The following is a 19,846-nucleotide window of genomic DNA, read 5'->3' as shown; positions in this document are numbered from 1 at the left end:
ATGGCATAAAGCCGGCATGATGAGATGATCAGTAATTTCTTCTGCTCATGTGGTGCCATATGATTGTATGCTTTCGGGGTTTACAGTTGTTTTGTGTGCTTCAATGCTAGCATAGAGTTCAGCAGGAGTCAGTTAAGTGTGCATTTGCTGGGCGTGTATGTACTCATGTTTAAGGGAGAGTTTACTGGAATATGAATGTTTATGTAGATATCATTTGGTGAAGGTGACTCAGTGGAGTAACTCTTGTCAGTCGTGACTGGTGCACGCTCTGTCACATGCCTACAATTGGAAATAATTTGTTATACTTAGCTGTGTAATTGACTAAGGAAACGACTATGGCTGTAGGCCTAACCATGGACACAGAATGACTGAGAAAACAAAAAAAAACTTGGCGAAGCCTCTTGAGAGCATGTCCAGGTAGGGGTGTGCGATATTGACAAAAAATTATATCTCGATATTTTATGGGATTTTATCGATAGCGATAATTAGACGATCTTTTGCTGAGTGTGTTATTGTGCTGGTACCTTAAAGGACTGCCGAAGACCACATTTGTAATCATGGTAATTTTTGGAGAAAAACGGCACTCTTCGTGTGAAATTGAATAACTATATGAAGTGCTATAAATATATACATTTTCTGCCATCATGTCTTGAATTTGTGATCATTCTAAATGCATTTTAATAGCCTGAATCATGCAGTGAAAGAAAACACACTAAATGCGCACACGCACTAGTCTAGACTTCACGTAATGTATGCGTGCGCTCTGTAGGGATGTTTTGAATGGTTTTTGCAAAATACTCGATAATGTCAAATCGCACATCGTTAAAACAACAATTACAATATTATCGCAGACGATATATACCGCACACCCCTATGTCCAGGTCATATTTTCTCCCTAAAACAACAAAAAAGAAATAAGAAAGTATATCTTGCATATGAACATTAAGCCCATTTTTATGACCATTAAAATTGTGACATTATTATCATGATGATTAAACACAAATTCTCATTACTGTAATGCAAAACCATCTCATTCTCATTACCGTAATATAAAAAAGTGATATATTCGAACGGTAAAGTACTTATACACTGAAAATAATGTGAATTAAATAAATACATAACTACATAAATACATAATGCTTATGTATTATGAAAATTATGTTGTGAATACAGAATTTTAATGGTTTAAAGATATGCGTAATTTTCTTTACATATAGGCCTATATATGTATGTGACACACACACACACACACACACACACACACATACACATATAAAATATATAAATGTTTTGTGTGTGTGATTGATTCAATGTGATTCATTTAAACTCTCCAAATGAGCACAGAGAGTATAGCCTAATGTCTTTATTGATAACATCTGGCAGTAATTTTCCCACGCATTCTCTAGAAAACTCTAGAAGAAAAAAAAGATGCCATAACTCTTGTTTTCTTTGAAAATGAACTATGGTCATTTTGCTGACAACTTCTGCCGTGTGCGTTTCATTAACGCACTTCCACAGAAGAAAGGCCATGTGAGAATCCCTGCTGTTAATTCAGCACACACGTTTTAAACAAAAAATCATTATATTTCAATAAGCTGTCCTCACTCCGGTCTTTGTGAACATGTGTGGATGGATGAGCCATAACCCCCCACCCCCCACCCCCTCTTATCACCAGATATCCATCAAAAATCGGCAGGATTGGGAGTGTAGTCCATCAGTGTGGATGCACAGCGCCGCCATGCGAGCAGAAAAGGCAGTGCACAGATACTCGGTTGCCTTAGCGCTGATGAAGGAGGGAGGAGAGACTTCTGTTCAAGCTGGGAGAAGCGCAGAGGAAACTTCTCCTGCAGCTTGGCTTCTCACTCACTCTTTATTTGGGACTTTATTCTGGTTCCTGCTTTACCTACTTCGGAATGTATCTTTGATAACTCTAAACATAAATCAGCACTCGAAAAGTTCTTCAGATTTTCTGATCTTGGGTGAGTAAGTGAAGACTTACTTTTACATAACTTCGGCAGTGCGTTTCTGTCTCTGAAGAGCTTTAGTTTGGAAATGCTCAGGCACTATCACTTAGCTGCACATTGTTCGGTTATTCAATAATCTGTAAATTCTCACCTGCTGCTTATATTTGCTGAAAAACAATTTGGTGAAAAGAACAGACGGTTTTGAATTATGTGTGATTTCAAAACTCGTGGTATTTAACGTCGTAGTTCGTCCTGTATGTCACATATGCGTGCTGCTGAACTTCTTGATTGATTGTAAAGCTGATTTGTTTTTATGATGGGAAGACGCATGAGTTTACAGTATATTGTATATCATATACTGTATATTGTCTAATGGGCCTGAAATATCTAGAGTTATGGTGTAATCAGTATGATAAACAAACAACCTTTAAACCTAATGTAATAAAAGGTAAAATAACGAAACTTTTCTTGAGTAGTGCATATATAATATTTGCATTATAATTATTTAGTAATTCATCATGTCATTTGATCACCTGTGCTGATTTAATGTAAGCTGGAATAACAAGGTGTTTGTGGCAAAAGGCCATATTTCTGATTTGCTGCATTTTATTTCAGCTAATTTTAATAAACACGAAGGCCTAGCTGAGATAATGGTTTCAATTACAAAATGCTAGTAAAACCTTACTAATTCTTTAGTATTGCTTCAGATGAAGCCTTTTTTGAATCAGCTGGTTTGATGGAAGATGCTTATAATACTAATAGTTAGTAGGCTACACTGAAAAAAATGATACTACATTTTTTAAGGTAAGTGGTTGCAAACAATTTATTTTAGCTACATTTAATAATAAAAAAAATATGCTGAAAGTTAGTCAACTAAATTTATTTAAATGTAGCTAAAATAAATTGATTGCAACCACTTACCACTTAAAAACATTTTTTTGTAAATTAATTTTTTTCAGTGTATGAATTGGCATCTGACAAACTGAGATGAGGTCTAGAGAGAATATGACCTCAGATGAGTTGAATGGAATATCTATTTCAAACATAGAGCAACAAATAACTGTTTCCTCTTAGACAAAAACAATCTTGCTTTAGGGGACGGATGGGGGCTCAGAAAGTCACTTTTGTCTTATTGGACACATTTGATATATTAACCTGTACAGTTGTTTTTAAATCCATTAATTCCAGTAATTGATATCTGACATGTGGATGAAAATCCACCCCCACAATCTATATGAAATTATCATTATTTTTTAAAATCTTTATACAGTAAAGAAAGACCGTGCAAAGACCGTGATTGGTCCATTTTGACCAGTGCTTTGAAAAGTAACAGTTGCATCTGTTTGGTGTTTCAGCAGCAGTCTGGACAATAAGTCACACATGAATAATAACAGTGAGAAACGTTATTAATTCAATTGAAACTACACAGTGAAAAGTCCTACAATCTTGGAGAATTATTATGGAAACAACTTCCGGGTAGCTAAGCCACACCCTTATTTTAAGCTAATAGAGAACAACAGTGCCTGCCCATTTTTTCCAGTTGCCTTGGTCCTGAAAGCACGAGTAGTTGTTCACAGCGAGTAGTTCCCATTCACTTTTCTTAAAGTGATTTAAAAAAAAAAGTTGAGAAAGAACTTAACTTTATAACTTAAGAGTTATAAGTCGTGAACCAATCCAGCCAGCTACGAGGTGAATGACAACATTACAAACTTTGATTTGAAGAATGGTTGTCTGATTCGTCAAGCATGTAAACACACATCTTTGTGGTTATTGTAGGCAGTATTTAGCAACTTGTTAGCAACTTGCATAAAAAAAAAAACTTCAAAATTGAAGTTTGAGATAGAACTGTGTGGAATTTATGCTGTAGAACAAAACATGAAAGCCTCTTCAAGTAATGCTAACTACAGCCCTTATTTTACTCAAACCTTAAAGCTCCGTTAAAAAAGACATTGGAAATTTCATGAAACAAAATGCTAATACAAACTGAACAGCTCAACAACATTCAGAATCATGTACAAGGTCTTATTCTACAGACAGTTGATGAATCGCTGGCTCCAGTGGTATTCTGAGCATGTTGTGTTTTGATCATGGTCAACACATCATGTTTGCTTGTCTGTTTAGGAAGGAGAATGAGGATGATGAGACTATCGATCCTTCTCCTGTTGTTTGTGGGCGTTCACATACAGGGCCAGATTCCGGCCAGCCAGACTCCTTGCGCAAGTAAGTAAACGCTTACTTCAGTAACCGATTAGTCTGTATTATTCTATGAATGCATTATTTGTTCATTACACCTATGTTTTAGTTAAAAATATGGATGGAAGCATTCAACTGATCAAAGGAAACAGTCAAAACATTTAGAATGTTACAAAAGATTTATATTTCAAATAAATGGTGCTCTTTTGAACTTTATATTCATCAAAGAAAAAAGAATTGAGCTTTACGTCACAGGAATAAATGAAAACAATAATAAATCTTACAATTTCTTTTTTACCACATTGAAAATGTCTTTATTGTCACTTGTGACCAGTTTAATCCATCCTAGCTGAATAAAAGTTTTAATTTCTTTCTTTCTTTTTTTTAGTCTTACTGACATTTTCTAGGATTCTTTGATGAATAAAAACTAAAAAATAATAAAAAAAACAGCATTTATTTAAAATATATAATTATTGTACCATTATAAATGTCTTTATAGTCACTTCCGACAGATTGAATGTTGCCTTGCTGAAAAAAAAAATCTTACTAACGCCATAGTTTTAACATATTATTTGAATGAATATAAAAATTCTTTGATATTATTTTATGTTGTTTTAGTGACTTATGTTGCTGTGTGTGTTCTGTCTCTTCAGAACCAACCGAATGCCCAATCGACTTGTACTTTGTCATCGACACGTCTGAGACCATAGCTCTACAGGAGAACCCACCTGGCAGCTTGGTAAACAGCATCAAAGACTTCACCACCGCTTTTGCTGGGAAACTAAAAGACGTTAACTATAAAGGTTTAGTTCAGATCAGCTGGTCTGTAGGAGGCCTTCACTTCTCCCAGCGGCAGGAGATCATCAGCACCATCACCAGTAAAGATGTGTTCATCGAGAGGCTAAAACCAATAACGTACCTGGGAAAGGGCACGTACATTGACTGCGCCATCACCAACATGACCCAGCAGCTGGTCCGCTCACCGTCCAAACCCAATGCCACGCGCTTTGCTGTGGTCATCACCGATGGTCACGTGACTGGAAACCCATGTGGTGGGATCAAAGTGGCGGCGGAACGAGCACGTGATGAATTCATTAAGATCTTCGCTGTCGCATCATCCAGGAACCTAGAGGAGACGGGACTCAGGGAGATCGCTAACTCACCTGCTGGAGTTTATCGTAACAAATACATGGCGGTTGATCTCACGGGAGTGAGGCCAGTCATAGTGACATCAACAATCGATCGCATATATGATACAATGGTAATGCAATGCCTTTCATACTTTTCTTTTGGGTATACAGTAGTATAATACTCTGAAATTAAGATATTGGATGATTTTCAGACATATTTAATGATGAAAACATGATTTAGTACTTCATTGATGTTTGTTGTGAGCTGAGGACTATTATTATAATAATCTTCCTTTGGTGTCATTCTCTCTTACAGCTTCATCTGGCTTATCAAGAGGTGAGATCCATATCAGTTTACTAACATCTATTGATTTCAAGGATTTTTTTCAGTGGGTGCCAACATGTTGACTCACTTTTTGTCAGAGCTGTCACTATATACTCCTACAAATAAAAGGAGGTTTTCTCAGCAATGAAACAGAAGAACCATTTTTGGGTTCCCCAAAGAACCTTTCAGTGAATAGTTCTTCAAAGAACATTTTTAAAATCTGAAGAATCTTTTTCCACCTTTTGTGGAACGGAAGGGTTCCATGGGTGTTGAAAGTTCTTCATGAAACAATTAATGGCAATAAAAACATTTTGTTTTTAAGAGAGTATGATAGGTTCATAAAGGTTCTCCAAAAAAGGATTTTGTTTGAAGCATCTGGATTTTATTGTCCATATATATGTTTTGACACTCCTTATAGCTTCAGCAAATATTTGATGAACCATCTTCAAAAAATTTATTTTTATTTAACATTACAATGTATCATCTGATTTCTAATTTAATTTCATCATTATTTTCCAGTGCTACTCTGCGAAATGTTTGGAGACTCCAGGACCTCCAGGTCCACCAGGACACAGGGGACAGAAAGTGAGTATCTTAAAAAACAAAATTTGACAGCACTGTCAGAAATCTTGACTATCAGGTAATTCCAGTCTGTTTTTCTTTTCGCTTAACAGTTGATCTAACACCTTTATTATTACAGGGAGCTAAAGGAGATAATGGCGAGCCCGGTCTTAAAGGTCAAAGTGGACGTCCTGTGAGTACAAACCAGTTCTCATGAACACATTCGGTAAAATACGGCATTTCAACCAAAAACTATTCTACGTCTAATTTGTATTCAAAGAGGCTCTCACACCAGTACTATTTGTATTAACTCATGTTAAAACCTACAGGGAGATCCAGGTATTGAGGGACCCATTGGACATCCTGGACCTAAAGTAAGTTCTTCACATTCCTCAGGCGCATTTAAATGTCTAGTCATAGACCAATATGTATTGGTCAGACCAATTAATCTGCATGTATTTTAAGATTATCGGCATTAAGTGATAAAGTGTTTTTGCTTGGCTGATTAACAGAAGGGAGCATCAGATAGCCTTGACAATATATAATTTTATTTTTTATGTTTTTAGTGAATTTTAAGTAATTATTGTGTTAAATGCTCAGTTCACTTTAAGCATTTCATTTAAAATTTTGTGTACATCTAATTAGCTGTCATTAAAATGCATTATGTATATTTCGGCATTATTGCACTGGATTTGTCCAATTTACTGCTTGTAACCACCCTGCTTTTTTTCTTCTTCTCTCATTTAGGGAGAGCCCGGTCTCAGAGGTGAAAAGGTATGATTTTCTCAAAGTTATCTGTAAGATCTAACAAATATGGTTGACATATTGATAATGCACCAACAACTTTACATGCAAATTATGTGTTTTTAGGGAGAAATTGGAGCACAAGGGAGAAAGGTAAGTTCCTTAGACCATTTACTTATTATTTTATATTTTCTCTGTATGCAGAATCTTCAATGCTGCATGTATTTTGAAATATTTATAAACATTTTTATTCTTTGTCTAACAGGGTGTTGCAGGAATATCTGGCAGAAATGGAACAGATGGGCAGAAGGTTAGTTATGGTAAATGTGAGGTAGTGAAGTGTGGATAGCAAAAAATAAAATAAATAAAAGATAAAATAAAAATGACTATTTTTTTAAACAGGGAAAAATTGGCAGGATTGGCGCTCCTGGCTGCAAAGGTGACCCTGGTGACAAGGTGTGTGAGTCTTTTCCTTTGGGTAATAGATTCTTGTCATGCAAGTCCATTAACAGGTGAATGTTTCTTTTACAGGGTCCTGATGGCTATCCTGGAGCTGTTGGAGAACCGGGTCTTCCAGGGAGTCTGGGAGAAAAGGTACCTGATAAATTATAGAAAAAAGAAAAATTGACATTTAAAAGCCATTAATTAGGCTTATTGGTTTGATGTGTCATGGTTTCTCACTTTCTTCTCAGGGTGATCCAGGTCGTCCAGGAAGACCAGGCCCACCTGGGCCAGGTGGAGATCCTGGACCCAAAGTAAGATTTCATAACCACAGAGATTACATTATTATTAGCTATTATCATAGACTGTATAAAAACATGAACGCAGTGTCTGTGACGTCACCCGTAGGTTTCTGAAGAGAATTTTTGAAGCCCAAAGTAGAGACCTGCGTGGGATGGATTTTTCAGTCCCGCTCCCGCAGAAATATATCTTATCTAGTCCCGTTCCCGCCCACGACATTCATGTTTTGTCCCGCTCCCGCCCGCAAAAGCCCGCATAAAATTCATCTATATAGATTTTTTCAGTACATTAAATGGTTCTGTAACATCTCCTAAGCTCCACAACATACCAGCATGAACACTCCCGATAAAATAGTTGTTATTTAGGCTAAGCATCAACATTCACAACAGAAAAGCAAGCATGGGCTGCTGCGTGCATGGTTTGGCATGTCAGTATGCCAGCAGCGCTTCCTTTATTGTCACTAAAAACTGACATCTCAGTTAATTGCACCCGCACTCGCCCATCAAGAGTTGTCCCGCACCGCACCCTGTTGCGTTGGGTCCCGCGGTACTCCTGCGGGAGTGCAGGTCTCTAGCCCAAAGTGGGCGGTGCCGGTCGTCGCCATCTTGGCAGCGCGTCACTCCCGGATAATCAAAAATGGGCAAAGAGGCGGGACGTGGGTGGAGCTGGTTGCTGAAACCACGCCCACTTAGCTCGACGGTGGTGACAGCAACGCAAATCCACCTGTCACTCAAGTGGCCACGCCCTTAATTATGCAGCACTTTAAGGCTTAATATAATTTAAACGGATGAGTTATAAAAAAAATTCACCCCCCTCACAGTTGTCATGAAGGGCAAAATTAGCTATATAGACCAAAACCACTTTTTGTACCAGGCTGTGAACATATTTCTTTCTGCTGTAAAGTTGGGCATTTTAACATGGGGGGGTCTGTGGGATTGACTTCCTTTTGGAGTCAGTCTCTAGCGGCCAGTCGATGAATTGCAGTCACTTCCGTGCTGGTTTCAAGAGAGAGACTGGAAGGTTGCCGCTTGGCTATTATCAATCATATTGTAATGTGCTCTTTGACACCCCCTACAGGGAGAGAGAGGAAGTCCCGGATCACCTGGATTTCCTGGCCAGAAAGGATCTGCTGTATGTATTTGTTTTAATTATGGTCATTACTGTTATTTTAACATTGTAAATTAGAGATGATGTTAACAAAAACTTTGTTTTGTTTTATAGGGGATAGCTGGAGGACCTGGACCTAAAGGCGACCCTGTGAGGAATTATTTTTCTGTCATGTTTGCATTGTAAAACTACAGTAGGTGGACCTGATATTTACAATTGTATTTTTAGGGAAGACGAGGAGACTTTGGACTTAAAGGCAGCACTGGGCCTAATGGGCCAAAAGGAGAAAAGGTAAGTGTTATTGTGAAAATTATAACTTTACAAAGAATTAGGTCTCAGTTTAGTAAGTTTAGTGTGTGGTTCTCATTGTACTGTAAACTCATATTGCATGAGGGGAGACAATGTTATTTAATTTAACAATTATTTTAACAATGTCCTGAATGATTAACTGAAGTATTTATATTGTTTGACAGGGTGAACCAGGTCCTGAGGGAACCAGGGGTCTTCCAGGCGAGGTTGGCAACAAAGGTTCCAAGGTAAGAGTCATTGATTTGGCTGCTTAAAAACAGGTCAGTGTAGAAAAAATGGATTTTTATTGGTTTTATGGTGGACATGATTGAAAAAATACATATTTCTTTTTACTTCTAGGGTGATAACGGACTTCCAGGACCAAGAGGCTCACCAGGAGCTCCTGGAGAACCAGGCAGAAATGTACAAAAAAAATAAAATAAATTCTAAATTTCATATTTGCCAGACATTTTACAGTACACAATGGCTGAAAATGTCCAAAACCAGCTGCCTTTTTGTCTAGCTGCTTACGTCAGATGATGAACTTATTTTGCTGAATGAACAAGCAGCAAAGAACATGTTATCTCCATTATAGGGTTCCCAAGGTGACCCAGGTGATGCTGGCCCTAGAGGTGATCCTGGCCCTCTAGGACCACAGGTACATCACACACAAAAAAATCTGATGGTTTTAAAATCAATGCTTGCATGTCTGTTATAAATACAAGATGCTGATTCCTTTGCTGTAGGGTGATTCTGGCAGACCTGGATTCAGCTATCCTGGACCAAGGGGACCTACGGTACTGTAATGAGTTAAATTTGTAGTTGTACTGAATGAAATTTAAATTTACAGAGCTTTAGATCACATTATATTTTAAGATTTTAGATTATACAAATAAAATATTACAATATACTATATATTTGTTCTACAGGGTGACAGGGGTGATAAAGGTGCGCCTGGACCCAGGGGAAGTAGAGGAGACTGCGGACCAAAGGGCGACCTGGGTTTAAAGGGAACTCCTGGAGAGCCGGTCAGAAAATTGACTAATTTTTGTTGTACATTTGCTGTTCAGAAAGAAAATGCCATTTGCAACCAGTTTTATTTTCATAGTGTGATAATATGTTTTCATTTTGTTTCAGGGAGAGCCCGGGCCCTCAGGAGAACCTGGACGAAGGGGTCCTATAGGAGATCCAGGAAGAGATGTAAGTTTAATTTTTAGTGCATATTAATGTTTAAAGGAAGTTTGGGTAGGACTGGGTAATAAACAATATCATATTGAGATTGCAATAAAATGTATGTCTATAATGATGATAAGCTCTCGATATGGATTCATCTGACAGTCTATATCACACAGCAGAAATAAAAGCAACAACAGCCAGCCAGCGCATGCCGCTAATAAGTCTGCATGTTCTCTTTTTGTCTACTACACAAACTCAAGCAAGCGTGATGCTCATAGCATTTTCAGTGTCTGCTGTCTCAATATATGAAGTTATGAACTAGGGCTGTGCAGTATATCGAAATTATCGAAATTATCGTATCGCATATCGAATATCGCATTATTTAATGAGTTATCGCATATCGCATTTTTCTTCAATATCGCACAGCCCTATCATGAGCACGTGAACTTCATCTCCAGAGCTGCTCAGAGTCACTTCACTAGCATTTCACTAGCAAAAAATACCGTAAATCATTTATAAACCTACACCAACACAGGAGAACACATCATCTAAATATGCCAACTGTTCATTGCAACTTCAAAATAAAAGTAAAAAAACTCACTCTGAGTTTGCATGTTTTGATGTCCACATGTTCTTGTTCAAGAAATGAAAGTGGCTGTAGCATTTCTATACTAAAGAAGTGGCCAAATATTAAAGATTAAGTGGACATTTGAATTAAACGTTGTTTAGTCAATATTAAACAATGATTGGATTGGCCTTTAGCGCCCTCTGCAGGCATTTGATATATAAGTTATGATTATACTTGTTTTATTACATTATGTATTTTTAACTCTTTTGTTCAATAAAACCATATGATTACATGCCTTTGATATTTTATTTGAACCAATTGTTTTTGCCTCATTGCTATTATATATGTATTTTATTTCATTGTAAAGTCTAGGTCTATTTTTATTTCCGCAAAATTTTTTTTTTTAAATAATTATCTGATTGCTCGATTAATCGTCAGAATTACTTGATTACCAAAAAAATTGTTAGTGACAGCCCTAATATTTTTCATCCATGTTTTAATTTATAAAATGTTGTTGAACAGCGTTTTATTTGACAAAACATGAAAGCATAATGTTTTGTTGCAAATTAATTGTTATATTTTCTTTTGATTACATTTTAAAAGATTGTTTAAGAGATTGTTTTATTAATTCATTTTATTAGACATAATTTTTGTATTCAATTTATATTAAATCATAAAACACAGAATCCAGAAAAAAAATAAAATGGAAAACACAAAATTTATGGGGGAAAAAATAAATAAACATAATGGATTTCATGGGGCCCTAAATAAACAGGTAGCTTAATCTGTGGAGTTCAATTATGAAAAAAATTCATTCTCAAGGTCTAACAAACATGTGGAAAGCATTTCCTTTGCCATTAATGGTAAATATTGTGATATCATATGATATGGAAATAAATATTGATATGGTTGATATAGAAAACAATATTTTTGTCTATATTGCCCAGCCCTCCGTTTGGGATATTTAATTTATTTTGAATATATCGTTGAAAAGTGCTTAAACAATAGTAAATGGTAACAATAAACCAAGGTCTGAATGCATGCAATTTAAGTGAACTTTTTATTAAATGATTTCAAACTGTGTCCGTAACAGGGTGACCCTGGACCAGAGGGAGACCCTGGCCTTACTGTAAGCATTAAAATTCAGATTTCGTAATTAAATTGCTCAAAACTACTTTATGAACGAATGTTGAATACATACTATACATTTTCTCAGGAATGTGATGTCATGAACTACATCAGAGAGACCTGTGGATGCTGTGGTAAGATTCTCATACTGTAAATTTGCAGTAAAAATAAATGGATTGCTACAGTATATTCACTGAATGTTCTTGTCTGTTTCAGATTGTGAAAAGAGATGCGGTGCCCTGGATATTGTGTTTGTGATTGACAGCTCTGAAAGTGTGGGGTTGACCAACTTCACCCTGGAGAAGAACTTCGTGATCAACACCATCAACAGACTGGGCTCAATAGCAAAAGATCCAAATTCTGAAACAGGTAAAAATACATTGTGGAGCCAACGTTTGCATGGAGAAGCACCATTCATATTTACTTCAAGTAAATTTTACAATTCAAATGAGCTTTAAATACATTAAGTTGCAATGCACAAGTGGTTTAATTTGTGTTTGCTAAATTTCTCAGGAACTCGAGTCGGCGTTGTCCAGTACAGTCACAACGGAACATTCCAGGCTATTCGCCTCAACGACTCCAAGATCGACTCCATGTCCGCCTTCAAAGAAGCCGTGAAGAAGCTTGAGTGGATCGCTGGAGGAACGTGGACGCCTTCTGCCCTGAAGTTCGCCTATGATAACCTGATTCGCGATAGCCGGCGTGCTAAGGCTAATGTGACAGTGGTTGTGATCACAGACGGCCGGTACGACCCCCGTGATGATGACAAACTGCTCAATTACCTCTGCACGGACACTAACATTGATGTGAATGCCATCGGTATTGGTGACATGTTTGACCAGCCGGAGGAGAATGAAAGCCTGAAGTCCATCGCTTGCAGAAAAGATGGAAGAGTCATGGGAATGAGGCGTTTCGCTGATCTGGTTGCAGAGGATTTCATCGATAGGATTGAGACTGTACTCTGCCCAGGTGAGTCCTGACTTTACTATGCTTTTTAGCTTGCTGTCTTGATATCCAGAAATAGAGTTTTCTTTTCATTACTTTTCTTTTCTTTGTTTTAGATCCAGTGATTGTTTGCCCTGATCTTCCATGTAAAAGTGGTAAGTGTTGTTGTTCATACCTACAAAGATGTGTATGATTAACTTTCCTAATCCTAAATGTTTTTCTTTCAGTCAAGTCAATGTATACTGCAAGATTTATTATTATTATTTTCTGTACTGTAATCATTTTATTATTTTATTGTTTTTAAATTGCCTTTTTTTCACAGGGTTTGAATGGGTTTAAATAGGGGCAAATCTCTATACAATGCATCCAAATAGTGTTATTTATTTACTATTACAGTATTTATTAGTATTTTGACTTAAGTTTTAATTCAGTTTTAATTTTAGTTAAAATTTTAGTGATTGTGCTTTTGTCATTTTATTAGTTTTTGTGTTTTTTAATATTTCTATTTAGCTTTCATTTATTTTTATTTAATTGTTTTGTTTTAGTAATTAAAAACGCTGTGGTGGACACGCAGCCTAATAGTTTCTGTGTCAGCCATGACAGCTAGAATGCTAATAATAATAAAAGAAAAAAACAGGTTGTATTTGGCCTATAAAAGTCATAATAATAATGTTTTCTCTGCAAAATAATATAAAATCCACAGAACTGTCTGGATTTGTTTGTGGGGTAAATGATCAACATATTTATAAAAAGTAATTTTTTTAGTATACATTTATGGTTCAGTACACATAACAAATGTTATACATTTGTACGGTTATACATCTCAAATGTATATGTTATGAATATTAATCATACACTTGTTATGTGTGATAACCAGCCCAGTCTCACAAGAGAAATGTCACATTAGCAAAACTGGTGTGTAAAAAGTTGTTTAGTGACATTTCCTTTAGTGTGTCAGCTAAATGCACAATGTGCAATGCAAAAGTTATCAAATCAAAATCTAAAATCAATCAAAACAGCAACTAGGCAGAGCCAGTTGCTAGGAGGCCCTAAAACTATTGTTTTAACACTCACTTGCAGATAACGCCCTTGCAGAGGAGTGGAAGGACAGTCCCATCCCAACCACTGTACTAAGCATCCCAAACTTAATCAACAATCCACAAGAGGCCAAACACCCCGATACCTACAGCAAGGCTGTAGCTACATTGGCTTACGCAGCCCAAATGGCTAAACTGTCCTCTGAACCTGACAAACAGAGATGGACTGATCTGTTCATTGACTCATTTAGAGAGATCTATTCTGATATGATGGGAGACCCAAACAAAGCTCTTGGCTTGTGTTAGGAAGCATGGGATTGGGCATTTTCAAAAATTCAAACTGATAGCTTCAGTGAAAGAATAGACTTGGCCTCGCTGTAGAGTTGTGCTCTCTGTAGAGTTGTTAAGTAAAAACCCTAGCTGGTCTATGCATGAACGTAGTATTTGCATTAACAATACTCAAAAGCAGTTGCTATTGCCGCTCTTAAAGATGTACAATTTCATTTGCAAGAAATAGCATGTAAAATAGTTAACATCATGAAATGGCAACCTTTGCCTCTTGACCTCGATGCCTGCTGCTTTGTAATTTAAATATATGAAATGAACACATTTTGAATAGCTGAACAGCTCTTTGACACTTTGCTTGCATAGCATGCTGTCATTAGCTTTGCCTGGTTTGCTTGAATCCTCAGGGCCTCTAGGACTTGAAAGCATTTTGATCTTTTATAAATATGGCGGGAGACGCTTTGGTGTTTTGAATATGAAAGATAGTGATAATTGATACTTGAAGGGTAGTTTACATTCAAAAATGAAAATTCTGTCATCATTTACTCATCCACATTGTTTCAAACCTTTATGACTTTCTTTTCTTTCTTCCATGGAACACAAAAGGAAATGTTTTAACTTTCCATACAATGAAAACATATAGTGACCAGGGGATTTCAAACTCCAGAAAGGAAAATAAAGACTCCATAGAAGTGTTGTAAAAGTACTACATCGGTAATGGGAAATTCATACAGGTTTTAAATCACAAAATCAGGTAATGATGACAGAATTTTTTTATTTTTGATTGATCTATTCCTTTAAAGCATCTGTACATTAATGAACCATTCATTTTGAAACTATATTCATGTGAGTTTTGCACTTTGCACATTAAGGCTGAATTCACAAGCCTGTAGCTTCTCAGAGGTTAGTGAAATATCGATGGAGCTTTTTAGTGCTGCTTTACCATTGTCGACCTTCAAAGACCCACTATAATGTACACAAATAATTTGTATGATGATCAGTTAGGGATTTTGTATAAACCGCTTTACCAATGCTATAGCATACAGTTTTATTCTTTAAAAAATAATTCAACAATTATTCTGGTTAAATTTAAGTATATTTTCTCAATTGCCCCAAGAGTTAATCTGCTTTTAGGCAACAGAAGGCTTTAGAGAGTCTCTGACATATAATTCTAATAGCATTCATGTACTACAATGGCAATTCAGTAATACTTTTTGTAGCCTCCTAACTGTTAATGGCAATTTATGTGGCATATATTGCATGTTTGATTATCTCAGTGAATCTTTTTGAATGGAAATACATATCAGAGTGAATTAGCTATGTACGTCCTGATATTGACTGTCCGTGAGTGAAAGAAAAATGGACTGTGTACAATTCAGAATACTTTTTTTTTTCAATCTGCCATTATGGTCAATAATGAGATTTTTCTTGGTAATACAAGATTATGTATATTTAGTAGCAAGTATATATATATACATGACACTATATCAGAAATGTGCAATGAAAAAATGGCAAGCTCTCGAACTGCAAGAAATGAATTAATGAACTTGAATTATTTGTAACAAATAAATATCTTTAGCAATGAAATGCTTATTTTGTTAGATTTATATACTCTTAAATTAACTTTATCTCTGTAAACTAACACGTTTTTTTCACCATTCATTATTTTAATTCAGGAATTTTCCACTGGAGCAAATCAAGCTTGAAGTACCATCTAAATGCAAAGCATGTCACCCAAGACAATTATTGCTGTTTTTGTATTTTGTAGAGCCGGTAATACAAGATTATGTATATTTAGTAGCAAGTATATATATATACATGACACTATATCAGAAATGTGCAATGAAAAAATGGCAAGCTCTCGAACTGCAAGAAATGAATTAATGAACTTGAATTATTTGTAACAAATAAATATCTTTAGCAATGAAATGCTTATTTTGTTAGATTTATATACTCTTAAATTAACTTTATCTCTGTAAACTAACACCTGTTTTTCTCACCATTCATTATTTTAATTCAGGAATTTTCCACTGGAGCAAATCAAGCTTGAAGTACCATCTAAATGTCACCCAAGACAATTATTGCTGTTTTTGTATTTTGTAGAGCCAGCTGTAGCCAACTGCATCCAGCGGCCTGTTGATCTCATCTTCATGCTGGATGGCTCAGAGCGCATGGGTCAGGAGAATTTCCGCTATGCACGTGAGTTTGTGGAGAATGTTGCTAACCGCCTGACCCTCGCCCGTGGAGACAACGATGAACGTAATGTCAGGGTGGCTCTTCTGCAGTATGGTGATGAAAACCAACATCAATTGGCCTTCAAACTTACCAACAACTTCACCCTCGTCACTGATGGCCTTGCCAGCATGAGGTACCTGGATTCTACTTCCAATGTGGGAAGCGGTATTATCTACGGCGTCAACAACATTGTCACGCGCGAAGGCACCCGATTGGCTAGACGAAATGCCGAGCTGTCGTTCGTCTTCATCACCGATGGGGTCACCAGCAGCAAGAACCTGGAGGAAGGCATTAGCTCGATGCGCAGAGCAGAGGGCGTTCCCACTGTGATTGCCATGGGCAGCGACGTTGACAAGGAGATCCTAGCAAAGCTTTCGCTGGGAGACCAGACGGCCATTTTCAGGGGTCAGGATTTTGCCAGTCTGAACAAAGCCCGCTTTTTTGACCGATTCATTCGGTGGATCTGCTGAGTTGTGGGGTGGGTTTTTAGTAAAGGGTGGGATTGGTGTTTCATAGGGTTCAGTACAATAGAACAGATGCATTTTATTTACACTAAATCTATGCAATTTAAGTACTTATATCTTGTTTAAAGATTTATGACAGCTTAGGATAACCTGCAACACTCTCATGGGCTTTTCAACTCAATGATTTCACCAGTGGAGATGGGCTTTGGGTACAGGAAGACACTGCAGTAAACCAAGAGGTTAAGTTACTAGTAACACCCCAAACAATATGTACTGAATGTGTATTTTGATAAAGTTGCAATTGTAGTTTCTGTACTTTTATGCTGAGAGGCCACTAGCTGAATTTTTGTTTTATATATTCTTCTACACAAGGTGCTAAACCAGAGTAAGACTGGAGTTTTTCCTGTATATCATTATCAAATGCACATTGGTAAAAAGTGCACTAATTCAGGGGTACAAGAATTTGAAAAAAAAAACAAAAAAAAAAACTTGCCACATTCATTCTGTATCACTTAAGATAAAATTATGTCTAAAAACATTGTTAAATTTAATTGTCATTGACTTAAAAAGGGCCTGAAGTAGCCAAAATAAATCAATGCCACCTTCCACAGCATGTTCACTCTTGAGCCAACACATGCTTAGAAGTTCAGTGTTTCAGATTAAACATTAACTTACAGTGAAATATTGAAAAATTCTTCACCTACATTTTAATGTAAAGGATAATTATTAGCACCACAATCAGTCACTTAATAAGAACCAAAAAGGAACATTTGACATGCTGTTGAACACTTGAATGAAGATTGTCATAGTTGCTGTCAAACTGAAATTTTAGTACAATAAATAAAGCTGTGGTAACACAACTGAGGTGTCTGTGGTTTTTGTTATTGAAACTCAAAGTCTCTGAACATTGAAGAAAATATACAGACAGAAATGTGTGGCACTTTAGTTGTGAGTGTCAAGTTATAAGTATATTTACTGAACAGCTGAACAGTGTAGATGAAACTGTTTCTTTAAACGCACATGGCCCAGGCTATCACACTGGCCTCATAAAACTAGAGAAACTTTACTTTTAGCTTTCAGTGTTAATGTCCTCACTGTGTTTTAATGCACTCACCGTGAACCAACGAAAAGACGAGCTTCTACATAAAAACAAATCGCGTTTGGTCCAGAGCGCACACCGTAGGCATACCCCAATGACAAACCGATAACCTAAACGGACTCTAATTAACGTTTAAGGTCTTGGTAGCGCTTAGCAGAGGAATAGGTTTGAATGGTTAGAAAATACATTCACAACCTAAACAAGCTCTTAAGAAAAGAAATGCTTCTTTAAAATAGCTATAAATCTTCCATCTGTCCCTGGATGCTGGCGAAAGGCATACTGAACTTCCGGGTTTTCCTGTCACTCAAACAGCCGTTCGTCATCATGTGGGCGGGCTCCCGTTTGCTGTCAACATCGGAATTCATGCGGGATGTGCGATACTTTATTAACATGCAGAGCTTTAATACTATTTGTGTGGTGGGCTTGTTTATTTTAATCGTTTTTATTATGGACTAAATGGATGGATAACACCGCGGACATGACTTGGCTAGTCATCACGAATCGCTGATAAGCTACTACAGTAAAGATCTGATTGCATGCTCTCCTCTTCCTCTAATCGACCAGGAAGCAGGAGGTTTTCTCTTTCATATCTTCTTAAATTCCATGTCAGGATCATAAATAGATGACAGCATGAGGAGCCGCAGTAATTCAGGAGTGAGGTTGGATGGATTTGCCAGACTTGTCCAAGAAACAATATTATGCCACCAGGTTTGTTCAAAATATGACTGAGAATTCTATTCTATTCTAGTCTAGTCTAGTGTGTTATATATGCTGTTCTCTTCTACTCTAGTCTTTTCTGTTCTGTTCTATTACATATTCTGTTCTATTTTGTTCTATATAATGTATTATTCTGTTCGGTTTTGCTATGTTACTCCCTACTATTCTATTTTACTCCATTGTTCTAATCTATATTATATATGTTATTTAATATATTCTGATTTATTCTAATAATTCTATAATCTGATCTATTTTAATTCTAGAATAGAATTGTGTTCTGCAGTACTCTCAGTATATATACAATCAGCATCGTTTCTAATGTCTAACTGAATTATTAATGTAAAAAACAGTCCTGTCTAGTTTCTTGTGGTTGAGATTTGATTCTTCTGCACCATTGGGGCCATTCTGACAGGAGGAATCTAAAAATAAATAAGGCTTGAACAAAGGTCACCTTTAAATAACCCATGAGTGAGGAAAATATTTGTATTATCTGTTGCATGTGAATTTCTTTAAAGCAGAGCTGATGCTTTACGCACAAGGCACAACACAAGAAACTGTATAAGTCATAATAAGTGATCAACATAGCTATGTTGGATTTTTATTTATTGAATGATTTAAAAAAAAAATTCAGCAGGTAACTAATGTTTAAAAATGTAAAACATAAAATAAAATGCTCTGAAAATTTGCATAAATCAGATGGCGCTTGTATTTCTAAAAATAAAGTAAATTCAGTAAACTAAGTCACGAAATTACATGCTGTATGTTTGAACTAATAAAGATGGGTTTGACCTCTCTATATAGAATCCAGTGACTGGTCTACTGCCAGCTAGCGAGCAGCAGAAGGATGCCTGGGTCAGAGATAATGTTTACAGCATCTTGGCAGTGTGGGGACTCGGAATGGCTTACCGCAAGAATGCGGACCGTGATGAGGACAAAGCCAAAGCCTACGAGCTTGAACAGGTGACTGGAACTTCAATGCATGACCTGCTGTTCCGGCATTGTTCAGTAGTACATTGTTATTGAGTACTGTAACAGGTTGTTGGATAACTACACATACCAAAGACTGTAACAGCTGCCATGAAACTGTTACATATATATTAGGGCTGTGTATCACCAGCAAAGTCATGATACGATACGTA

The 19,846-nt window shown here is 36.6% G+C and overlaps 2 protein-coding genes across 4 annotated transcripts in view; both read left to right on the top strand.

The window, feature by feature from the left end:
* Positions 1-1,812: 1,812 nt before the first annotated feature.
* On the top strand, positions 1,813-17,751 carry LOC107685953 (collagen alpha-2(VI) chain-like). Of its 3 annotated transcripts, none has more exons than XM_016482716.1 (28): positions 1,813-1,915; positions 4,090-4,184; positions 4,811-5,418; positions 5,604-5,624; positions 6,132-6,197; positions 6,313-6,366; positions 6,503-6,547; positions 6,921-6,947; positions 7,044-7,070; positions 7,183-7,227; positions 7,320-7,373; positions 7,449-7,511; positions 7,610-7,672; positions 8,736-8,789; positions 8,880-8,915; positions 8,994-9,056; positions 9,239-9,301; positions 9,414-9,476; positions 9,649-9,711; positions 9,800-9,850; positions 9,983-10,081; positions 10,191-10,253; positions 11,891-11,926; positions 12,014-12,059; positions 12,142-12,294; positions 12,439-12,894; positions 12,987-13,025; positions 16,296-17,751. In XM_016482716.1, coding segments are annotated over exons 1-28 (3,057 nt in total). In that variant the 5' UTR covers positions 1,813-1,913; the 3' UTR covers positions 16,898-17,751. The 3 variants fall into 3 exon arrangements, with proteins under 3 accessions (XP_016338202.1, XP_016338203.1, XP_016338204.1); XM_016482717.1 differs by having other exon boundaries at positions 1,813-1,979; positions 4,086-4,184; XM_016482718.1 differs by lacking the exon at positions 16,296-17,751 and adding an exon at positions 13,951-14,452.
* A 344-nt stretch (positions 17,752-18,095) lies between these two features.
* LOC107685996 (phosphorylase b kinase regulatory subunit alpha, liver isoform-like) overlaps positions 18,096-19,846 on the top strand; it is an 18,097-nt gene continuing 16,346 nt past the window's right edge. The window contains exons 1-2 of the mRNA XM_016482786.1: positions 18,096-18,698; positions 19,509-19,667. Coding sequence (XP_016338272.1) covers positions 18,621-18,698; positions 19,509-19,667 — 237 coding nt within the window. The 5' untranslated portion in view covers positions 18,096-18,620. The remainder of the gene's footprint in view (positions 18,699-19,508; positions 19,668-19,846) is intronic.

Source organism: Sinocyclocheilus anshuiensis, unplaced genomic scaffold (assembly GCF_001515605.1).
Source record: "Sinocyclocheilus anshuiensis isolate Anshui unplaced genomic scaffold, SAMN03320099.WGS_v1.1 scaffold465, whole genome shotgun sequence".
NCBI lineage: Eukaryota > Metazoa > Chordata > Actinopteri > Cypriniformes > Cyprinidae > Sinocyclocheilus > Sinocyclocheilus anshuiensis.
Note: the sequence above shows the minus strand (reverse complement) of the source record. Positions and strands in the feature narration are given on the sequence as shown.

What these genes read in the sequence shown, in the direction of transcription:
- LOC107685953 (XM_016482716.1), top strand. An exon ending in CAGGGAGTCTGGGAGAAAAG is followed by an intron (nt 7,512 to 7,609) that starts GTACCTGATAAA and finishes CTTTCTTCTCAG; the next exon opens with GGTGATCCAGGTCGTCCAGG. An exon ending in CTGGCCAGAAAGGATCTGCT is followed by an intron (nt 8,790 to 8,879) that starts GTATGTATTTGT and finishes TTTGTTTTATAG; the next exon opens with GGGATAGCTGGAGGACCTGG.